Below are 21,942 nucleotides of genomic sequence, written 5' to 3'. Positions count from 1 at the left end.
CGTTTCCCCCACTGCTTCCGTCATCATCGCGGTGCTTCCCAGCTTTGCCTGTCATTCTTGGAGGCATGCCCTTTCAGAAGAAGCGGTGCATACTAATGGCCCATTGTTAGTGTCCCTTCTACACTCACCTCACAGTTCTCCATCTGCAGGAGGCTGTTCTATTTTCGGAGCGTGCATGTGTGCGTGTGTGTCTGTGTTTGTGTTTATATGGGTGGCTGAAATGACAAGTAATTCATTACTGGGTGTGTAAATATTTGGGGAGCTCTTAGTATGCTTGTGTTTATGACAGAAAAACAACCTGTGTAAGACAGTATGTCGTGGCTCCAGGTGTTTGGAAATCTTAGAGCTTGAAGGTCTGGGTAAAAGTGAAATGCATTTGTTACAGAAATCTTCAGCATGCAAACATGTAGCTACAACAGTAGGATGTACTTATCACTTCTCAGTCAACTATAGTCATGCCTGGCCTGGCTTTGCTTCATGTATTTTACCCCCACCCCCCATCTTCGTTAATGTAGGAATTCTAGGTGTTATATCATTTCACTCATGAATATTGCTGCTCATTTCTGAGAAATTAGGACTCGGAAATGAACTGAAGTAGCACTATTGATAACTTTCTAATAATTCTTTAGTGCAATGCAGTCTTAAGACCTCTAAGGTCAGTGATATTATATTATGCTTGTTTTGCAGTTTGACCAGTTTTAAAGCCATGACATTAAATATCATCTGCCACGAAGACCCCAACCTGTCTGTTTTCTCCACCTCTGCTATTCCTCACAGCCTCTGCCCGGCACTCCCCCTCCACTCTGTCACCCTATTCAAGGACTTTTCACTTTATCTAGGCACATTAAAACATATTGGAGAAAAAGTGTCTGGGTTGATGGAGTATAGAGAGCATCTGTGGTGCCAGGTACGTTACAGAGAATCAAGGAATAGCTAGCTGCAAGCCTGATATGGTGGCATATGCCTGCAATCCCAGCACTTGGGAGGCTGAAGCAGGAGGATTGTGAGTTTAAGACCAGCCTGGGCTATGTTTTAGCACAGCCTAGGCTCCCTAACCAGATCCTGTCTCAGAAACAAAGTGGAGGGGAACGGTTATATGTTTTAGACATGAAGACTTAGTGAGGGTGGAAATTTTCAAGTTGAAACTTTAATTTCTTCTTTAGAACTGATACTTTTGGATTGGAAGTCAGTGGCAGAGGTGGGAAGGGGAATTCTGCTCTGTTTACCTTGGTAGCTGGTTCCCCACCACCTTGTCCCCACCTTGTCCCTCCTGTTAGTGCCACCTCTGAAACTTTGGACCTGCCCCTGGTCTTCGCTAGAGTAGAGAGAGGTTTTGCATTTGTAAGAAGCTTCCAGCTGCTGCTGTGGCCCTCAAACCACAGATCTGCTAATCCTTCCTACTTCTCCTTGGTCTTCTGTTTTGAAGACTGCTTATCTTTGCTGAGCTTGTATGGCTGTAGACTCCTCAGCTGAACTCAGCCTGCCATTGGCCCTCCTCTATTGGTAGCAGCATCCTGAGAGGAACATCTGGTAAGAAGTCTGTGGTAACTGATGTAAAAATATATTCTGTTTTCATAGTGATCGAATGCTGTGGTGTCCCACTAGCCGACCTGAACGTGCACGAGCATTCTCTCCTTCCTTTGGGGTGTTTGTTTTCTCTTTTAACCTTAATCTCTGTGAGTTGTGTCTGGGGCAAGAATTCCAAGTTTACTTTCAGATGCAGGCATTTTGGATAAAGCAAGCTGAGAATGCTAGGACAAAGGCTGTTCTTGCCAAAGCTCAACGCAGACTTGGTAATTCTCATACAGTCTTTCTTACTTTCTTTTCTTCTTTATTAGAGACTGGGACACTTGGCCTGACCTAAAACATCCTCCTCAGCAGCCCTGAAAAAAAAACAAAAACAAAACTGTGGCCTTCTGCCAACCCTTGAGCCACCACACCCATTGCTGGAACTTTCCCTGATATTTTATCCTGTTCAAATCTGCCCTAAATGTGTCCCTGACTAGGTCTCAAATTAGACTTCTAAAACATCTATTTCTACTGGATCTCTCTCTCTCTCTCTCTCTCTCTCTCTCTCTCTCTCTCTCTCTCTCTCTCTCTCTCGTGTGTGTGTGTGTGTGTGTGTGTGTGTGTGTGTGTGTGTGTGTGTGTGTGTTTTCCCACCTCCACAGTCGGACAGTTATTTGGAAAGTAATCCTAGGAAAGCTTGCTAGAGGCATAGGAGGTCAGAGGAATAGGGAGGCCTACAAGTTATGCTTTATCAAATCAGGGACCACTCTTGAGTGGCCCTGAAGCCCTAGGTGATTCTGATTCTGGTCACCAGGGTAGACGACATGAATAGCAGGTAGTAGAATAGTTAAAGTTGGTGACCACTCCCTGGGGGAGTTGTTAACCCTGGCACTTCCAGCAACACCCAGGTTTGATGGCAGGGGGAAGGCTCCCTGTAGTCTTGATTAATTATAATTTGGACTACATTATTGGAAATGGGGGTGCACACTACTAACATTGGCCTTTGAAACTGAACAGTACCTAACTGATGCATGGATTTGGAAGAAATTTCTGACTAAGCAAGCGCTGAATGAATTTTGTCTTTGAACATGAGCCATCAACCAATAGGTCTCTCTTAGTTAAAACAAATAACCTAGATGGCATTGATACTGGGATCCTTTTTGGAGGGTGGGGTGGGAAGAAAAGATCTATTTCAGCTCATACTTCCCAGTCACAGTTCACTGTTAAGGAAATTCGGGGTAGGACCGTGAAGCAGAAACCATGCTTGCGGCTCTCTCACTAGCCCATGGTCAACCCAGGGTTCATAGTAGCATTCTTAATACCTAAGGAATTACAGATCTGTTGCCTATTCAATGAATATGAGAGCTGTAAAAGTTTGTGTAAACAACTGGGATACGGATTAGAGGTTCCCCAATTCATCAGCTGTCCATTTGCTATAGGTAATTATGCACTTTCTTTAAGATGTCTGTCTTGCTCACAGACATCATTTAAAAGGACTCATGCTAGTCATGGTCGTCTGCGTCTACTTTCTTTCACTAGAATGTTGCACAGTGTCACTTGCTCTAGCACGTTTAAAGTGTAATTTCCATTGTGATAGAATAACTTTCCATTATACTAATTAGTTACTGGAGGGAGCTCGAGAGATCTTCCTCTAAGGATTTTTTTTTGGGGGGGGGGACATAAAATATTTGTCCAGACAAAAGAGCGTTCTAAAATATTTTTATTTAGCACTTCCATTTTTAAAAGTTCTTCAGCTGAGCCATGAAAATTAACATAGCTTTATCAACACATACTCTCTAAACTGGGCTGTGTCTTAAATAGCTCACCCATGGGCAAGGCATCGTTTAATGGATACCCTTTATAGCATCTAGTTGTTCCTTCCGAGTCTCCCAGCCATCCTTTAAAACCCATTTGAAGTTTACTGAGGCATATTTTTGTGGTTTTGCAGCTGTGCTTTTATGTTGGTTTCTTGCTTTAGGGGTATGATTCCTGTTTAGGGTGTGAGAGATCCTGGTCTCAAATCCCAAATGGGCCCTGCTCTATAGACCTGAGGTTTTGTCAACAGGAGAGTAGATGCCTCTGTGCCTTAGGGAGGTGAATGTAGCATGTGGACCTGAGAGGAAGGTATGTTCTGCCTGGGCACCTTGTTCTGTACCTTGAGTCAGTCCAAGGTAACTGAGGGAACTTCTGAAATCTCTGTGTTGGGGTCTGTCCACCCTTGTCTGACACCCCATCAGAAAGGAGGGATGTGAGTCCTGGGGTCAACAAAAATTGGTATAATATTTGCATTCAATCCCATCAGTAATCACACTAAATATAAATGAGCTAAATTTGTGTGGTTCTTCCTTAACTCTGCCAGTTTTGCTTTGTGTATTTTGAAGCTTTCATAGTAAGTTGTAAAAAATATCCCTACTCATGTGACTTCTTGGCAAATTAACCCTTACCACCGTGAACAATACCTGGCAGGTATATTGGCTTACATCTGTAGTCCCAGATACCCTGGAGGCAGAGTCAGGAGGACCAGCTTGAGGCCAACTTGCCCATTTCACCTTTCACCTGCCACTCACTCCCCCTCCTGCCTCTGCATGCCTTTCTTTGTGTCCCCCACTCTCCTCCAGCACTGAGCTACATTGCCAGACCCACCCTGTGTTCTTACTGCATTTGGGGGTGGTGGGTGGAATAGGGTATGCCCACAGGGAGCTTAGAAATCTTCCCTTTCCTCCAGCCCAGCCTGCTTTAGTCTCTCCTCATTTTCTTCAAAGCTGTTTTTATGTCATTCAGCATCCAGTTTGCTCAATGGAACCATCCCGTCAATGACCAGAACTGAAATTCCCAGCTGTTATTTTAGTGATGTAATAGTCATTTTCATATTCAGCACTTAAGTTGAAAAGTTCCCAGTAACCTTAGCCCCTTTTGCATAGTTAAATTGACTGCATTTATTTCTAATATATATAAAATGATACATATTTACAATATACGTATTTGTTAACACACATACAGTTAAGTAGGTCTGTTTAATTGGCTTTGTAAACTGTTTTGCTGAAGTTTTGGGGGTCCTTTGTATTTACTTGTCTGCTGTGCAGACCACACTGCTGTGAGACTACTGTTCACAATCACAGTCACACCATTCTGTGCATAGGCACCGGTTTACCTCCTCCTTTGAGGAATGCTGGCTGTTTCCATAGCTTTGTTCCTGTAAGGACTCCCTCTGTGAATTTGTGCATTGTTCTTGGTTACATGTTTTGAAGGACATACCACTGTTTTGAAAACTAGTGTAAACATTTAAAGTGATAGTGAAAAACTATTTCTCAGTGCGGGAAATCCATGTGAAGCCCTAACACCATTCTGCAAGAGAGCCTTTGAGTCCCCAGCACTTCATAGTCTTAAAACAGTTGTTTGCTAATTAACTGGGGGTAAAATTATAACACACTGCTTTAAATTATTCTTAGTGACATTAAGCACCTCTTCATGGTTCTATTGGTTAAAAAAAGTTCTTTCAAGAGTCTACACATGCTTTCACCCGTTCTGCTTTTTCATGGGCTTGTAGGAATTTGTGCTTGGGAAGCGTCCTCTGAGCTCTTGACACCTGCTGTAACCACTCTAGTTCCTTAGAGACACCTTTGGCTTTGCATCTGTCATCTGTCACTGTGCCCTCTCTCCTCCAAATTCTGTGCTCTCTTACCCGGCCACATTCCCTGACTCAGCACCCATCCTCCTCACCATGTTACACATGTTAGGCCCCATTGTCTTCTTAGGTTATGTGGTGGTGCCATGTGAAGCAGGTTTTGACTGAGCATGGATAAACTCAGGTGGATATTTATTTAATATTGCCACATTTTATTATCTCAAAGGGATTGGTTTAGTGAATGGAAACTATTTAAGCTGGCTCTTCACCATCTGACCACTGTGGTCCAGGTGGTCTCAGCCCTCCATGTCATAGCACTCGGGCAGGCTCCCCGCCAGGTTGCTGGCCAGATACTGTTCTTAGCTTTGTTCTTGTGCAACTGCCAGTCAAACTCGGGGCCTCCTGCTTGTTAGACAGCACTCTACCACTGAGTTGCACCCCCCAGGTCAAAAAGCTGTTACATTATATACATATATAATGTTCTCAAAGACTAATGTCTGTCTATACAAATATAATGCTCTTAAAGACAGTCGGTTTTCTGATTCAGTGAGCATCTTTTTCTTTTTCTTTTCTTTATATTTTGATTGATTTTGATGAGCATGTTTTTCTGATGTGGGCATTATTTTGTTGTACTGATATTCTCACATTTATAGCTGAGTCTTATGTGTGTTTCTGTATTGTATGTGCACATTTATGAGTGTGTGTGTGTGTGTGTGTGTGTGTGTGTGTGTGTGTGTGTGTGTGTGTAGATGGAGTAGGATAAAGGGGTTCAGAGTTTGGTGAGGTTTCAGTTTAAAAGATGGCCAGTTGTATGTGTGTGTATCTGCTTCTGTTTCTAAAGTGAAAAGGAATGCAGCCCACTTAGTTATGAAACTCAGGGCTTGCACACACCCCTCCTGCTTAATTCTTTTGCTCTTAGTTTTAATGTTTTGAGTTTTCTAGCCTGTGTCATTGTTAAACTTGTATACCATCTCTGTGGACTGTGCCCACCCAAGGCCATGCGTAAACTATCTATCTATCTATCTATCTATCTATCTATCTATCTATCTATCTATCTATCTATCTATTTATCTATCTATCTATCTATCTATCTTGGGGCAGGGTTCCCAGGCTAGCCTTGATCACAGAGATCGCCTGCCTTTGCCTCTGGTGTGCTGGGATTAAAGATATGTGCCACCACACCTGGCCATATGAATAAATTATTTAACCCCCTTGGTTTGTAATCTAGCATATTTATGCCTTGGTTTCTACTTGGCTAGCTATATGCATGTACTTGAGTGTTATTGTGCTAATTATTTTCACATTAAAAATGATAGTGAAGTTTTGTATCTTCTGAAGTGAGTAAAATTCTAGAGTTCTCAGATAAAATTATAAATCTGAATATGGTAATGTCAGAATTTTGAAGTATTTTGCCAAATAAATATTTGTTCCTATTGTAATTTAGTAATGAAACAAAAAGCAGTGTTTCAGAATTGTATGAAATTTTGTTAGAAAAAGGGGATAGCGCAGAACTGATTCCTGAAGCCAATAGCAGGCCTATAAATGTGTTTATGAAAACAGCGTGGAGTGTGAGGTCTGGGTGCTTGGAAACAGAGGGCAAAGGTTCCTCTTGAGTGGCATGCTGTCCTTTACTTCTTAGCTGTTTACTACACTACTGCATCTGGAGCACCACGTCAGCTGTATCGAGCCCTGCTAGGAGAATGTATGTGGGTGCTGGCACCAAAAATGCATTAAAGAATGAAAAAACAAAACAAAACAAAAACAAAAAACACCCCAAACCATGTATTGACTATTCTGTTGCTAGCCAGTGCTTTGACAAGTGCAATTTGATCTTTTAGCCAGTAAAACCATGTGCACACACCTTTAATCCCAGCACCCAGGAGGCAGGGGTGGGAGGATCTCTGTGAGTTAGAGGCCAGGCTAGTCTGTAGAGCCAGTTCCAGGCCAGGCAAGGCTACATAGCGAGACCCTGACTCAGTAAGAAAACTGACGGGTAAGACATGGTAGATCGTGATGCCACTTGAGAATAAGTTCCCTGTTGAGATAGGATCAACACCAATGCAGTGTACGGTGGATGCCACGCAGACCTCTGTTAAAAACCGCTGTGTTTGTTTAAAAACTGCTCTTTTGTTTCCACAAAAATATCAAAACACTGTAAGTCCTCATGTATAAAATGGAGAGGTTAACTCATTTTACTAAGTGGTTGTCATGATTAAAAGTTACGGTTAATGGAGCTGTAGCTCAATCGGAGAGTGTTTGCCTGGCACACACAGCCCTGAGTTTGAGCCCTAGTACTGTGAAACAGAAAACCAAAGGCTTTCTGGTGATTTATATACACAGTTGGGGGCTGTTACAACAACTCGGTATACTCAGTACATGGTATCTATTGGTGTATTATAAAGAGTGTGTGTGTGTGTGTGTGTGTGTGTGTGTGTGTGTGTGTGTGTGTGTGTACTCAGTACATGGTATCTATTGGCGTATTATAAAGAGTGTGTGTGTGTGTGGGTGTGTGTGTGAGTGTGTATACTCAGTACATGGTATCTATTGGCGTATTATAAAGTGTGTGTGTGTGTGTGTGTGTGTGTGTGTGTGTGTGTGTGTATACTCAGTACATGGTATCTATTGGCGTATTATAAAGAGTGAGTGTGTGTGTGTGTGTGTGTGTGTGTATGTGTGTACTCAGTACATGGTATCTATTGGCGTATTATAAAGTGTGTGTGTGTGTGTGTGTGTGTGTGTGTGTGTGTACTCAGTACATGGTATCTATTGGCGTATTATAAAGTGTGTGTGTGTGTGTGTGTGTGTGAGTGTGTATACTCAGTACATGGTATCTATTGGCGTATTATAAAGTGTGTGTGTGTGTGTGTGTGTGTGTGTGTGTGTGTGTGTGTGTGTGTGTATACTCAGTACATGGTATCTATTGGCGTATTATAAAGTGTGTGTGTATATGTGTGTGTGTGTGTGTGTGTGTGTGTGTGTATACTCAGTACATGGTATCTATTGGCGTATTATAAAGTGTGTGTGAGTGTGTGTGTGTGTGTGTGTGTGTGTGTGTGTGTGTATACTCAGTACATGGTATCTATTGGCGTATTATAAAGTGTGTGTGTGTGTGTGTGTGTGTGTGTGTGTGTGTGTGTGTGTGTATACTCAGTACATGGTATCTATTGGCGTATTATAAAGTGTGTGTGAGTGTGTGTGTGTGTGTGTGTGTGTGTGTGTGTGTGTATACTCAGTACATGGTATCTATTGGCGTATTATAAAGTGTGTGTGTGTGTGTGTGTGTGTGTGTGACAGTCACATCCCGCTGACTAGGATCAGGAGTATTTGGAAGACACATTCCTACCGATTATGTGCAGACGAGCTTTCTTTTTATTTGTCCCTCAAAGAATGCAGTGTGTCATCTAGTTACAAGGCACTTTTATTGGGTTAAATACTGCTAAGTAATCTATACTTCAAAGTGCTCTGTGCAAATATTGGGGATAGCAGGAGACAATTGTCTGTTAGTGAGCCCTTTCCTTATATAAACCTTTTAGTAAACTGATATATGAACTAAACAAATGGAAAATGAAGAGAACAGTGTTTAGATGAGGCTGATATAGAAAAAACGTTCACCTGCACCCTCCTGGCCCTCAGCAAGCTCCCATGATACCAAATACTTCACAGGGATTTAGAGCTCTGAAGAGTCCTGTGGACACCACCCTACCAAACTTTATGTTTTGCAGTTTGGGGGACTGAACCCAAAGCCTTGCACATTAGGCAAACACTTTGTCACCAAGCTTTGTCCCCACCTCTCTGCTGGACTTTGAACTAGATCTCAGTCTTCTCAATGGGTGCTGGTGTGCTCCCACCTCACAGAAGGTGGTTAAGGGATCCAGTCAGTTCAGCTCCACACTGCTTCTGACATTCTCTGATTGCTAATTGGAGTCATAGTCTGAAGTAGAATTAATGAACCCATGGGCCAGCATGCGTCACTTAAAGCCTGTAGTGATAACGCCATGGTCTTCTGTTCTTTCCCAGATTAAAGCTGGCATTTGCCCCTGACGAATAGGAAGATGATGAGTGATGCTAGTGACATGTTGGCAGCGGCCCTGGAGCAGATGGACGGGATCATAGCAGGTAACCCGCCCTTCCCCCACCATCTCCTGTTCCCACTCTGCTCTTCCTTTAATTTAGTGGCTCTCTCCAATGCGCTTAGGACCCCAGGTTTTTAACCTTTGTTCTGCTTCTCCAGTTCTACCAGTTATGCTGACATTTTGCAGCAAAATGTCAAAGACTTCACTTCCACCCCCAGGCTTCTCATCAAGCTACAGGGTCCAAGTCCCGGGTTGTCAGACATTGGTGGCCCATGGACCACACTGTAAGAGTGTGTTCTTTCCTGTTTTTGTGAATAACCTGTTCTAGAAGTCAGCATTCGGGCCACAGGTGGCTTGGCTCCTCACTAAGGCTCGGGTCCCTACCCCTGCCAACAAGATCTTTCCTGGGCACATCAGTGCCACACTGAGCTGCAGCACAAACTAAAACATCAATTAAGTGCATTATCTTTTCTTTGGAAGTGCCTTTAGTGGCCTTTATCTGGGTTTGTTTGTTTGTTTGTTTGTTTGTTTGTTTCTTTCTTTCTTTCTTTCTTCTTCCTCTTCCTCCACTTCCTCCTCCTCCTCCTTCTCCCTCTTCCTTCTTCCTCCTTCTTCCTTCTTCCTCCTTCTTCTTGCTGGAGAGATGGCTCAGTGGTAAAGGTGCTCACTGCTTTTGTACTGGATTTGGGTTTCATTCCCAGCACCCATATCAGTCAAGCCGCAAAAGCCTATAATTCTAGTTCTAGAGGAATCAGATGTCCTCCTCTTGCCTCTACAGCCACCTGTATGCACATGGCACTCATAAATTCACAGGGGAAAATGTGTGATCACACACACACAGACAGATAAATGTTTATAAAACTTTTGTAGAAAATAATAAAAGAAAAAGAAAAAGAGAGGTTATGCAGGACCCATACCAAACTAAGTCAGATGTTTTGTAAATAGGTAGGTCCTGGGCTTATTCCAGCGAACAGTTATGATTCCTCAGCTGAAACAGGAGGGAGAGGAGGAGAAATGACTATAAATGCTTAGGTTCTTTTTTTAATTATATATACGTGTGTGTGTGTGTGTGTGTGTGTGCGCGCATGAGCGTGCGTGCGCTCACTTTGCTCTGTAACAAGGTATATTAGTAGAAGATTACCATGGGAATAATATCAGGTGATCTTAATGCTTGTAAGTGCTGAGACAGAGCCCTGCAGTCTTCAGGACTGAGTGTGTTTGTGTGATATTCATGTTTGCACGTCTGGGGGTGTATGTGTGTGCGTGTGTGTAGGACTGAAGTCGATGAGGGGTGTCTTCCTTGACGTTCCCCAATTCTTTGAAGTAAAGGCTCTTGCTGAACTCAGAGCTCACCATTTCTGGCCACTCTTGCTTGTCCCAGTAATCTTGTCCCTGCCTCCCAGGTACTGGAATTACAGGGTCTGAGGCAGGGTCTTACTATGTAATCTGGCTGACCTGGAACTCGCTGTGTAGACCAGGGTGGCCTCAAACTCACAGAGCTTTGTCTGCCTCTGCCTCCCAAGTGCTGGTATTAAAGGTGTGCACACCACCACATTTGGCTTAGAACTCCAATTTTTAAAACGAATGTTAACTAACATGCTAAGGCTATAAACAGAATGGCAGAGGGAATTCTTATACACATATGCTCACATATACATAGGAACATACGCAACTCACCAAACATTACCACTGAAGTACATGACTCATTTTCAGGGAATTCACAGACTTCATGGTCTCTAAGATCCTTGTTTTCTGAGAGGCATGGCTCCACCTGGACCACTCATCCACCTTGTTCTGATCTCTTCCTGGGCCTACCATGCTTCTTTTCCTTCTGTCCCCCGAGCTGGCCTTTTCGTTAGGCATTGCACCAGTCATACTTACTGTCAATGACATTGTTTTTTATTTTTCAACTATGTGATATTTGGAGAGATTTACGTGACTGAGTTTTATTTTATTTTTTTATTTATTTTTGTCTTTTCCATATTCTTTGTGATCATTGCTGGTGACTACACTGATTTGTCTTTTTTCCAGGTGTGGTATTTTACCTAACATAAATCCTATTGCTCTCTCTGATTTGTTTCTTTTTGAAACCAGGTTCTAAAGCCTTGGAATATTCCAATGGGATTTTTGATTGCCAGTCTCCCACCTCTCCGTTCATGGGGAGCTTGCGAGCATTGCACCTTGTGGAAGACCTCCGTGGATTGTTGGAGATGATGGAAACGGATGAGAAAGAGGGGCTGAGATGCCAGATCCCAGACTCAACAGCAGAAACGCTTGTTGAATGGCTTCAGAGTCAGATGGTAGGCTTCCACGTGTTCCTTCTCTGCGCCGCCGTCAGTCTTCTCTTGTTTATTTCAAAGCTGAGAGCACAGACTGGCTGATCAAACAAGAGGGGGAAAAAAAAAACTTGCAAGGCAGAACATAAGACCCAAGTTCCTCTCTTCTCTAAAGACAGCTTAAAAATTTCCCCCGTTTCATTTATGGGCATGAATATTTTGTGTGCATATGTGTCTGTGTACCACATATATGCAGTTGCCTGTAAGCCCTGAAGAAGGTGTCAGGTAGGGGTGTGTGTGTGTGTGTGTGTGTGTGTGTGTGTGTGTGTGTGTGTGTGTGTTTTACAGTAGTTAGGTGGGCACTGGAAATTGAACCATCCTCTGAATCTAAGGACAGGTAGTGTACCTCTTAACCCCCATCTCTCCAGTCCCCAAGGATGATTTTTGAGGGACACTGTATTGTATGGATGCCAACGGGTTGCCCAGTTCTGGCTCTGAAAATGGACTGGCTTTTATGTCACTGTCATTGACCTGGTGTGTCTCAAAGCAACTGTTCCTGTGAGGAAAAGGACCTTGTGTGAAACAGGTGCTGTCTCAGTCACGGTAGGGTGGGGCTGCCTATGAAGAAATTAATGGCAGTTCCAAACAGGAAGTGCAGTGAGTGAGTGAGCCAGTGAGCTCTTCAGAAAGCAGTACAGGTTTGTAGCTGCACTTGAGGAAAAGTGCCATCTAGTGGACTGTGACAATCATGTCACTTCTACTTCTGTTCGCTCTAACACTGGCTCCTCCTAGACATCCTTCCCTACACAGTGGCAAATATCATGTCTGGTACATGTTGAACACACAAAGTCTAAAGAACAGCACAAAGCAGATGCAAACAAGAAGATAAGGAGGGAGACATGATGATTAAGACTCATGCATATGCTAAGACTTGGTTGTGTTTTTATAAGAACTAATGAAGACTGCATGAAAGGACTAAGGTCTGTTTGGAGGAGTGAGAGCTGCTCTGAGTCGTACCATGCCTAAAGCCAAGACATTTCACGTAGTCCTGGCCAGTCCAGACCTGAGCCTGGTGTTCTTGGTTCCACCCAGCTGGTACCAGTTCAAACTGCCTTTCAGGATTAGAGGAGTTAGAGATGTTTCCCTGTTAGCGGCTGGTGATGCCTGCATGAGATTTGACACTTGCCCCAGGAGAGACCTCCAGGTGCTGGTTTCTTTGGAAGTAGCTCAGTGCTCTGGAGCACACTGTTCCCTGGCACCTTGCTCAGCCTGTTCCTGCTTCCCGTGTCTTTATGTTCAGCACACAGTGAGAAAGGAATTTATTGCTGGCGAAGGGGTTTCCTCCCCACTCACACCCAGAGGCCGTCAGCAGCAGTGGTGGCTCAAGAGGACCTGTAGATAATTGCTTGTGTTCAAAGCATTTCCAGTAACATGTGCCTGTTGTTTTGTTGAGTGTCTGGGGCTGAGGAGGGAGAGGGTGTCCTCAGTGATACTGTTGACACCTGTGCTTGGTCTTAACGACACTCTGCCCAGAGTGCAGTGAAGGGGCCCCTGTCACCTTCCATCTGCACTGACACCCCTAGGTGACTGTGCTGATGTGGTTAATGTGATTGTGGACACCTCTCACGGGGTTTCCCAGGAGCCCCAGGATGGTTGCTTTAATGTCAGCTGGGGTGTCTCAGTATGCTGCTTTGTAACACAGGTGACAAAGTTCACTTAGAGGAAACAGGCTTCAGATGGACCTTGTTTTCCAAGGCCTGAGAAAACATCCCGAGGCTCACATGAAAGGAGGGGCCTTGCAGAGAGCACAGAGCAGCTCTGCAGGAGGCTGGAGGGAAGGCACTCAGTTGAACAGCTGCAAGTCTGCGACTGGAGACCAGGCAGCAAGGCTAGCCAGTGGCCCAGAGAGAGCATATCTACAGCGGAACTCCAAATTATACACATTTGCATTTTTACCCTTAAAAAATATGACTTGGGATTGAAATATTTTCATTTTTGAAATGTAGAAATTAGATAGGCCTGTATGATGATTATTTAACAGGTCAGGAAGCTGGCCAGTAACGCCCCATTAAATTTGCAGACATTAAATCAGTATTCCACCGAAAATGAAATTTTTGTAACTTGTACTATGAGACTGCCTCATAACCAAAACTGCAAAACCGTGAGACTCTCCTGTCATTTGACCAATCCATCTGGCTGTAGCAGCTCTAGACCCTGGTTCTTGGATTGAAAAAGCATTGTAGGAGTATCCCAGGGCAAGTTAGACCTAAGATAAACAGAAACTGTGTCTTTGGCTCAGATACAGTCTTCCATTTGCTGCCTTAAATCTAGGGCTTGGCCGGGCTGTGGTGGTGCACACCTTTGATCCCAGGACTAGGGAGGCAGAAGCAGGCGAATCTCTGAGTTTGAGCTCTGCCTGTGTAGCCAGGGCTACACAGAGAACTACTGTCTTAAAAAAAATATGTAAGGCTTGATAGACGCACAGTCGTCCATTAGTAATATCTGTTAACACACTGTAACAATTCACGTTTTAATGTGATTCCGTGCTGCCTCTGTAACTGAGCAAGTTTCCTGTTGGATAGATTTTTTTTTTCCCCAGCCACAGGAGACTGACTGGTGAATCATAAATGTCTTCATTCTCTAGGAGCATAGAGTTACAGAGATACCTTCATTCTCTAGGAGCATAGCGTTACAGAGATGCCTTCATTCTCTAGGAACATCATAGCGTTACAGAGATACCTTCATTCTCTAGGAGCATAGTGTTACAGAGATACCTTCATTCTCTAGGAGCATAGCGTTATAGAGATACCTTCATTCTCTAGGAGCATCATAGCGTTACAGAGATACCTTCATTCTCTAGGAGCATAGCGTTATAGAGATACCTTCATTCTCTAGGAGCATAGCGTTACAGAGATGCCTTCATTCTCTAGGCGCATAGCGTTACAGAGATACCGTTAAGACAGACTCATGCTACATGCTGTCCCATCCCGGTGATAGCTAGGAGCGCATGCTTTCTTTTATCCAGCTACCGTGGTTTTTGTGTTTGAGACTGGGTGTCCTAGGCAGGCCCCAAGTTCTCATTCCACCTCCTGAGAAAACTGGCATTACAGGCACATGTCCAGGTGCCAATTACATGAAATAATTAAGGAGGCTTCAGCAGTTAGTAAATTAAGTAAGCTGCATCCTTTGGGAAACCGGGGATGCTCCAGACCTGGCAGGAGTGATAATTACAAGTGCAAATGCCCACTGCGCTAATGAGAAGATTAGCATCTCTTAGAGGACATGGACTCTCAAGCCATGTCCATGGGAAAGTGTGAATAAAGACTAATTGCTTAATTGGCACCATTAACAAGTGACCATAAGGTACCATGGGAGCACTTTGCAGTCGCAGAAGCATCTGCTGTTCACCAGAAGTGAACTGCTGTGATGATCTGTAAGACTCCCTTGTGGCGGAGCCTTTCCCTCTGTGGAAAGGTATCCTACTAGGTTCTCGATCTGTAAGATCTACTGCTGTCTGCCAGCCTCAGGGAGGAGTGCCCAGTACGGGTTAGCACAGGCCCCTCACAATTCCCTTTGCTAATGAGGACGCTGAGAAGGAGCTGAGGAGAGCCAACTGTCTATGGGTTAAGCCCTTCACTGCCTTCCTCCCTCAGTTACCAGCCTCCTTTACTTGCTCCCGGGACCACTTCTCATGGGCAGTTGGGGAATTTGCCAGGATCCTGTGTGTCTCCGTTACTTTTCTTGCTGTAATAAAGTGCCTGACAATAGCAGCTTGAAGACAGAGGGTTTATTTTGGCTCAGGATTTAAGAAGGAACCCAGTGCACCATGGTGGTGGTGGTGGTGGTGGTGTGGAACACATGGAGACAGGAATGTGAGGCGCTGGTCACACCGGCAACAATTAGTAAGCAGAGGGCTGACAGGAAGTGGGGCTGGGCTACAGAACTCAAGACCCTCCCCTCAGTGTCCCTTTTCTTCCAGTGAGGTTCCATGCTTAAAAAATTACACAGCCTCCTGAATAGTGCCACCAGCCAGTGGGGAACCAAGTGTTTAAACCCCTGAGTCTGGAGGAGGGGACACTTTAAACTGTAGCACTGTGTCCTTCATTTATCTCAGGGGTTGTTTTATTTGTAATTTTAGAATCACCATTCTCAGTGTTTTTACTACACCATGGGGAAGTGCTAAGCATATCGACACGGGTGCAGACATCACCATCCTCTACCCGAACAAGCCTTTCCACCCTGAAAATTCCCAGGTCTGTGCTGCCAGGCACCATCCCTGCCTTCGACACTCCGTGTCTTCCTGCGTCTCTGAGTCTTACAGTTCTAGACACCCTAATAATAAAGAGTGAAAAGGGAAGAATGAGTCCCAGCTAAACAGTGCATGTGTGCACGCCCCCATTTAGACATATGACATACACACCAGGACTTGTGAAACACTCAGTGGAGAAGTCATGGCATGATAAGCGCCAGACCCTCTTCTGTTGGATTCTCAATGCTGGCTCTGGTGCACTGTGACAGGTAGGTGGTGGCTCCTTCATGCTCCTGACTCTGTTCCCTCCACATCCACTTCTGCTTTCCTCTTCCTGCTTCTCCCCCTTCTTCCCTTCTCTGTGTGCCTGAGAGAAAACATTTACCTTGGTTTGGGAGGTTTGTGATGGGGAGAAAGACTAGACAGGGTCCTCTGGAGCCACGGCTGCCGCTGGTGGCCTTTGGGTTGCAAGTGAGTAGGAAACCCTTTTGCCAGTAATAATTTCCTTTCTCAGTGTGTGTTGAATGTAAAGACACAGGAAGTAGGAACAGGCTGAGAAATGTTTCACGGAACAGTGAATTTCAGAGCACTGAAATACCCACAACCCACCCCCACCCCCACCCCCCAGCAAACCTGGACCTTTAAGTCTCTGAGGGAGACACTCCTAGGACAAATGTCAAGTTTTACAAACAGGCACTGTCTGTTTTCAGAGGCAAAGCTTCTCAAATTGCTCTTAGCGCACCACCACTGAAAGATGAATCATCTTGCCTGAACTCAAAAGTCCAAATACCCCGGCAAGGCTCAGGGGATGTTTGGAAGGAAAAAGTAAGAGCTGGAGAAAGGGTGGATTGCTGTGGGGGAGTCTTCAGGGCCCGCTTGGCCACGGCCCTCTTGAACTCAGCAGCTGTGATCACCTGCACAAGATTGGGCCTGTCAGCATATTCCCTCATGGAGAGGGGGGGCATGAATGTCTGCCTCTTCCATAGGAGCTCGAGGCAGCTAGTGGGTGCTTCAGGAGGGAGAGACATTCTCTTCAGTGTGTAGCCTCTGGTTAGTGGCCCAGGCTCCTAAAAGTAACTAGTAAAACTCACTTAAAAAGACAAAAGAAGAAATGAAAGTAAAATTGGGGGTCCTGAGTGGAAGGAGCTCAGTGAGTGGAGACCAGATAGTAAAGGTAAATATACAGCGTGCGCGTACACACACACACACAGAGAGAGAGAGAGAGAGAGAGAGAGAGAGAGAGAGAGAGAGAGGGGGGGAGAGAGGGGGAGAGAGAGAGAGAATATACTGCACACACAGAGAATATACAGCACACAGACACACACACAGAATATACTGCACACACACACATACACACAGAGAACCGATTATTATGTGCAATTAGCAGATGCTAATAAAGTACTTAAAATAAATGTAAATTGGTTGGTAACAAATGAGCATTATTGGCTCAGGACTGCACTGACTGGGCTCCAGAATTTGTGATGGCAGGTGTGTGCCACCGTTGCTGGCTAATCCGGGATTTAGACCACGCTCAGTAAAGACAACAGAGCAAGACGGAGGTGGGAGATATTGAAGATGACTGCAGATGAATAGAGCAGCAGATCGAAGGGGAAAACACAACCACAGAATAGGCAAAGTTCCCCTTCCAGTGAGCGGAGAACTGTGGAGACCGAACAGCATACAGACGTAGCTGTTCCTCTAACTTTTACGTGCATCTGAAATGACGGGCAGCAGAGGGCATGGCAAAGAAGTCACGTGACAGGATGCCAGCGGCTCCTACATGTAAGGCTTGCAGTGCCGGTGATGCTTGTCATGGGAATGAAAGGGGGTGGGTCATGCCCTCACCTTGTGTGTCCCTGCACTGTGCTCAGAAAAGTCACATCCACAGACCAGATGATTGGCTCCTGCAGGAGTCTGTAACTGTGAAAGAGGCAATACTTGTTAGGTGGTTTTCTCCTAATTGTGCCAGGAAGACCCGCCCAGCACCATTCGTTCCTTAAGTGAACAGTGTCTGTGTGACAGCGCAGCATACTGCACACCCTGTTGTTTACTGAATGTGGCTTAGATGGAGTGTTGTCAGTCAGACTTGTGACATGCTAAAGGATAAAGGGCTCTCTTGAATGCGCTTCAGAGGATTTAAATATAGTATCTCAGGGTGGTCTTCAGTGTTTTGGACATAGGAATCTGTAGGGAACTTGTAGTGAATACAGTTTTTGATGATGTGTGTAGATGGAAGTTTCTGCCCTGATCAACCCTGCAGAGGTTTGTAATCTGTGTATCTCCACATGGTCTTGGCTTACCGGTGATGCCTGGACCTCTTGCTTCCTCAGCAGCTACATGGTGTCTCCTCGACCCCTCCTACTACCCTTCTCTATCCCTGTTTGGATTTCCCACCTGGCTGTATCCTGCCTGTCCATTGGCTGAAACAGCTTTATCCATTAACCAATAAGAGAAACATATATTCACAGCACACAGAAGGACATCCCCCATCAGATGTACATCATATTTTGTAAGCCTTCTGGAAGAAGGAAAAGCAATACAGGAAGGTTTTGCACTAAGGGACCATTAGGAAGAATGCATGGCTGCTCTGGTTTGCTTTCTGATGCTATGTAAACAGCAACTTTGGAAGGAAAGAGATTATTTGGTTTGCGCTTGCAAATCACAATCCACCAAGGAAGTCAGGTCAGGAACCCTGGAGGGCAGTTGCTTAGTGGCTTACTCTCTGGCTTACATTCAGCTACCTTTTTACACTGTCCAAGTCTCCTCTTCCTAGGACTGGTAACACCCACAGTGGGCTGGGCCCTCCTACATCAAATAAAGAAAATGCTTCCACAGACAGGCCCACAGGCCAGGCTTATTAGACAACTCATTGATTGAGTTACCATCTTCCCAAATGTGTGAAGTTGACATCAAGGTCAGCCATTACAGTGACTGTTCACACAGAAATGGTGGTGTGGCCGTCAGTGGCAGAATGTGATAAAAAGCTGTTTTGTGAAGTTGAAGGCAGGGCCGTTAGAGGAGAAGAGAAGGGCACAGGGCCAGAAGAGACGGGCAGAGCTGGTTATGAAAGATGGGTTGACCTAGGCACGGGGATCAGGAGGTGAGCAGATGTGGGCACAAAGCCTTTGGGTCAGTGTTGGGGGGAAAACTGAAGAAATCTTACCACACTGGAGAAGCTGAGAAGAAGAGGTGACAATTGCCCGTCTAAGGGAAGCAGGAGACAGAGGTTCCTGAGGAAGATACCAGAGGATGAGCTTTGGGAAGGGACATCTCAGCTCCCGGGAGGCTGGCTGGAAGGAAAACCAGACAGATGGATGTTGAATCCTCCTCAAGGAGGAAGTAAACTAACACAGTGTGCCACCATGACGTGATGAGCACTGAATTTAAAAGAAATGTGACCAGAGCAAGGCTAGTTACTCGTCTCACACCCAACCCACGGGTGTCAGGGACACTTGTCACCGTTCCTTCATGCTGCTGTCATTTAGTTAAGTGCTCCTATCAGACGCAAGGAATTGCTCACAGTGCAGCCTCCTCGTGTGTGGGGGTGGTGGGAGTGGTCCTCTGAGCATGGTGCTTCTGCTATGCACCTTGTCCAGTGCTATAAGTAATTTATGAATGAACCCTTCATTTGAGGAAAACATTATAGACTAGACCCAAATGTAGGAGATAGGGAAGGCTTAAGAAAAGAATAAAAGCTGGGCCTTGGTGGCACACACCTTTAATTCCAGCACTCGGGAGGCAGAGATAGGAGGATCTCTGTGAGTTCGAGGTCATCTTGGTCTACAGAGAGAGCTCCAAGACAACCCCCAAAGCTACACAGAGAAAAACAAACCAAAAAAAAAAAAAAAGAAGAAGAAGAATATAAAAGGAAAAGAGAGACATCCAGGTAAAAGGGATTAAGTGCATGTGTGAGCACAGAGAACATGCTACTTGGAGGAAGGGCTTGAGCCAACTGGGAGGTGGATCATGAGGGAAGGACAGAGGTGAGAAGTACCTCCTAGGCTTAGCTCCAATATTCTTAAGCAGAAGTAACAGGAAGAAAGAGGACATGTGGGCAGAATAGCTTTATCTACTTAAATACATTGCCACTCTATGTAGCAGTTCCTGAGACTTTTGCTGCCGGTTCCTGTGGAGACTATCAACGCTTCAGAAATACCAGCTGGTTTTGAGTATTATAAGCACTTACAGATATCAGGACACTTCTGATTCATTTGCTCACTGTGAGTCAGTTCTCAGCATTTTACTGTGGAGAACTGGTTTTGAAATATCTCGTTTCTATATTAATATTTGGCCTGGAAGAAAATGCTGCCACTCTGGCTAGAGTTTCTTGCACTCAGAATAAAGGGACGGTGGGGTATATCTCGGCAGTGGAACGTGTGAGTGCTTCTGTGTGATGAACGTTCATGTGAGGTCCTGGGTTCAAACACCAATTAGAACCACAGTTTTGACTCAGTGGCACATGACTGTTGTCAGAGCTACTCAGGATGCTGAGGCAGGATGTTGGCCTGAGCCCAGATGTTTGAGGCTCTCCTGCTCAATGTAGGGAGCCTCGCCCCAATCTCTTAAAGAGAGACAAAAGAGAAAGTTCTACTTCTGAACATAGAACATTTTTTAAACTTAAAGAAATGTGTTTATAAAACATCACATGCAAAGGATTTTAAAAACAGATGCCTTGTAACGTTCGTAATCAAAGCAAGGGGTTGGAAGCGATCCATGGTCTGTCCTGCACTTTCTCAGACTGAGGACATGTGTCATGTGTTAGCTGTCCATGGTCTGCCCCTGCACTTTCACAGATTAAGAACATACATCATGTGTTCTGGCTGTTTTCCAGAAGACTGTCCTCAGGGAGTTAGGAACATCTCGTTTTCATGGCCCCCAGGGGCTGTAAGTCATTCTAACTACTCCATCAGACGCTTGTAAGTTAATTCTGTGCACTTGAGTTAACAGCGTGAACAGCATTGTAATGGTGCAGGTATGTGGTTGAACAGCTGATGTTAACATTACACCCGCTCTAAACATGCTTTGCACACTTGGCTAAATTAGCTTTTGAATTTTTTTGTGGCCTCTTGGGCAACATAATTCTGTCTACGTCTTCAGAAAGAATGCTCCAAATTTAAAGTTTCTTCTTTCTTCCCTCTCCTGTACTTTTTCCTTGCCTTTTCCTTCCTTCCTCCTCCCCTCTTCTTTCCTTTCTGTCCTCTTCCTTATCCCATTTTGTTTAGTTCTCAACTCATGACACTTGTCACTCCCAGAACTGAAATAGGAAACTGGAGAGGTAGAATAGATGCAGGTTGCCAGACGTTGGTGGCGCATGCCTTTAATCCCAGCACTCGGGAGGCAGGGGCAGGCGGATCTCTGTGAGTTCGAGACCAGCCTGGTCTACAAAAGCGAGTTCCAGGACAGCCTCCAAAGCTACAGAGAAACCCTGTCTTGAAAAACCAAAAAAAAAAAAAAAAAAAAAGAATAGATGTAGGTTGATTGTGGAGATGTAATAGATGTCACATCAAGTTTACCTAGGGAAGAGCAAGCAGTTTGTACCCCCCTCCCCCGGTTGTAACTCTGGAGGGATTGATTTTCAGTTGAATTCTGGATGCCCTACCTTCCTCTTTTGGATTCCTTTTAGCCTTTATCTCTGTTGTATTTAGAGGAGTACTCAGAGAATCCTCCCGAGTTAAAATATATAATGTGTCTATAGACTGTTTAAATGAAATTATAAGGAATGCATTACCAGCTGGGCAGAGTGGCTCATATCTGTGATCCCAGGATGCTAAAGTAGGAGGATGTTTCTAGATTACAGAGTGACATCCTGGAGAAGGGGACGATAGTGGAAGAAAGAGGGAGAGTAAAGGGGGAGTGTCTCATACACTCTGTCTTAGGGTTCTGTTGCTGTGGAGAGACACCACGGCCACGGCAACTCTTACAAAGAAAGTATTTAATTAGGGGACTTATGTTTCAGAGGTTCAGCCTATTATCATCATGGCAGGACATGGTGTTGTGCAGGAAGACATGGTAGACTGAAGTTTCTGTCCCACCCAGTCCTGCAGCTGTTCAGTCTTAAGTAAATACACAGAGGCTTCTATTAATTATAAACTGTTTGACCTATGGCTCAGGCTTCTTATTGGCTAGCTCTCTCTCTTAATTATGAACCCATTTCTGTTAATCTATGTATCTCCACTTGGTCTTGGCTTACCTGAGCCTCTTGCTTTCTCG

At 44.7% G+C, this 21,942-nt stretch overlaps 1 protein-coding gene across 10 annotated transcripts in view; it reads left to right on the top strand.

Annotated features, from left to right (window-relative positions):
• The window catches only part of Ppfibp1 (PPFIA binding protein 1), a 146,771-nt gene that overhangs the window by 78,434 nt on the left and 46,395 nt on the right, over window positions 1-21,942 (top strand). For all 10 annotated transcript variants that reach the window (XM_027430084.2, XM_027430079.2, XM_027430081.2 and 7 more), the window contains 2 exons: window positions 9,152-9,250; window positions 11,302-11,507. In XM_027430084.2, the coding sequence (XP_027285885.1) occupies window positions 9,187-9,250; window positions 11,302-11,507 (270 nt within the window). In that variant the 5' untranslated portion in view covers window positions 9,152-9,186. The remainder of the gene's footprint in view (window positions 1-9,151; window positions 9,251-11,301; window positions 11,508-21,942) is intronic.

The sequence above is a fragment of the Cricetulus griseus genome, chromosome 8 (genome assembly GCF_003668045.3).
Source record: "Cricetulus griseus strain 17A/GY chromosome 8, alternate assembly CriGri-PICRH-1.0, whole genome shotgun sequence".
NCBI lineage: Eukaryota > Metazoa > Chordata > Mammalia > Rodentia > Cricetidae > Cricetulus > Cricetulus griseus.
The sequence above is the reverse complement of the archived record's forward strand: the minus strand, read 5'-3'. Positions and strand labels throughout refer to the sequence as shown.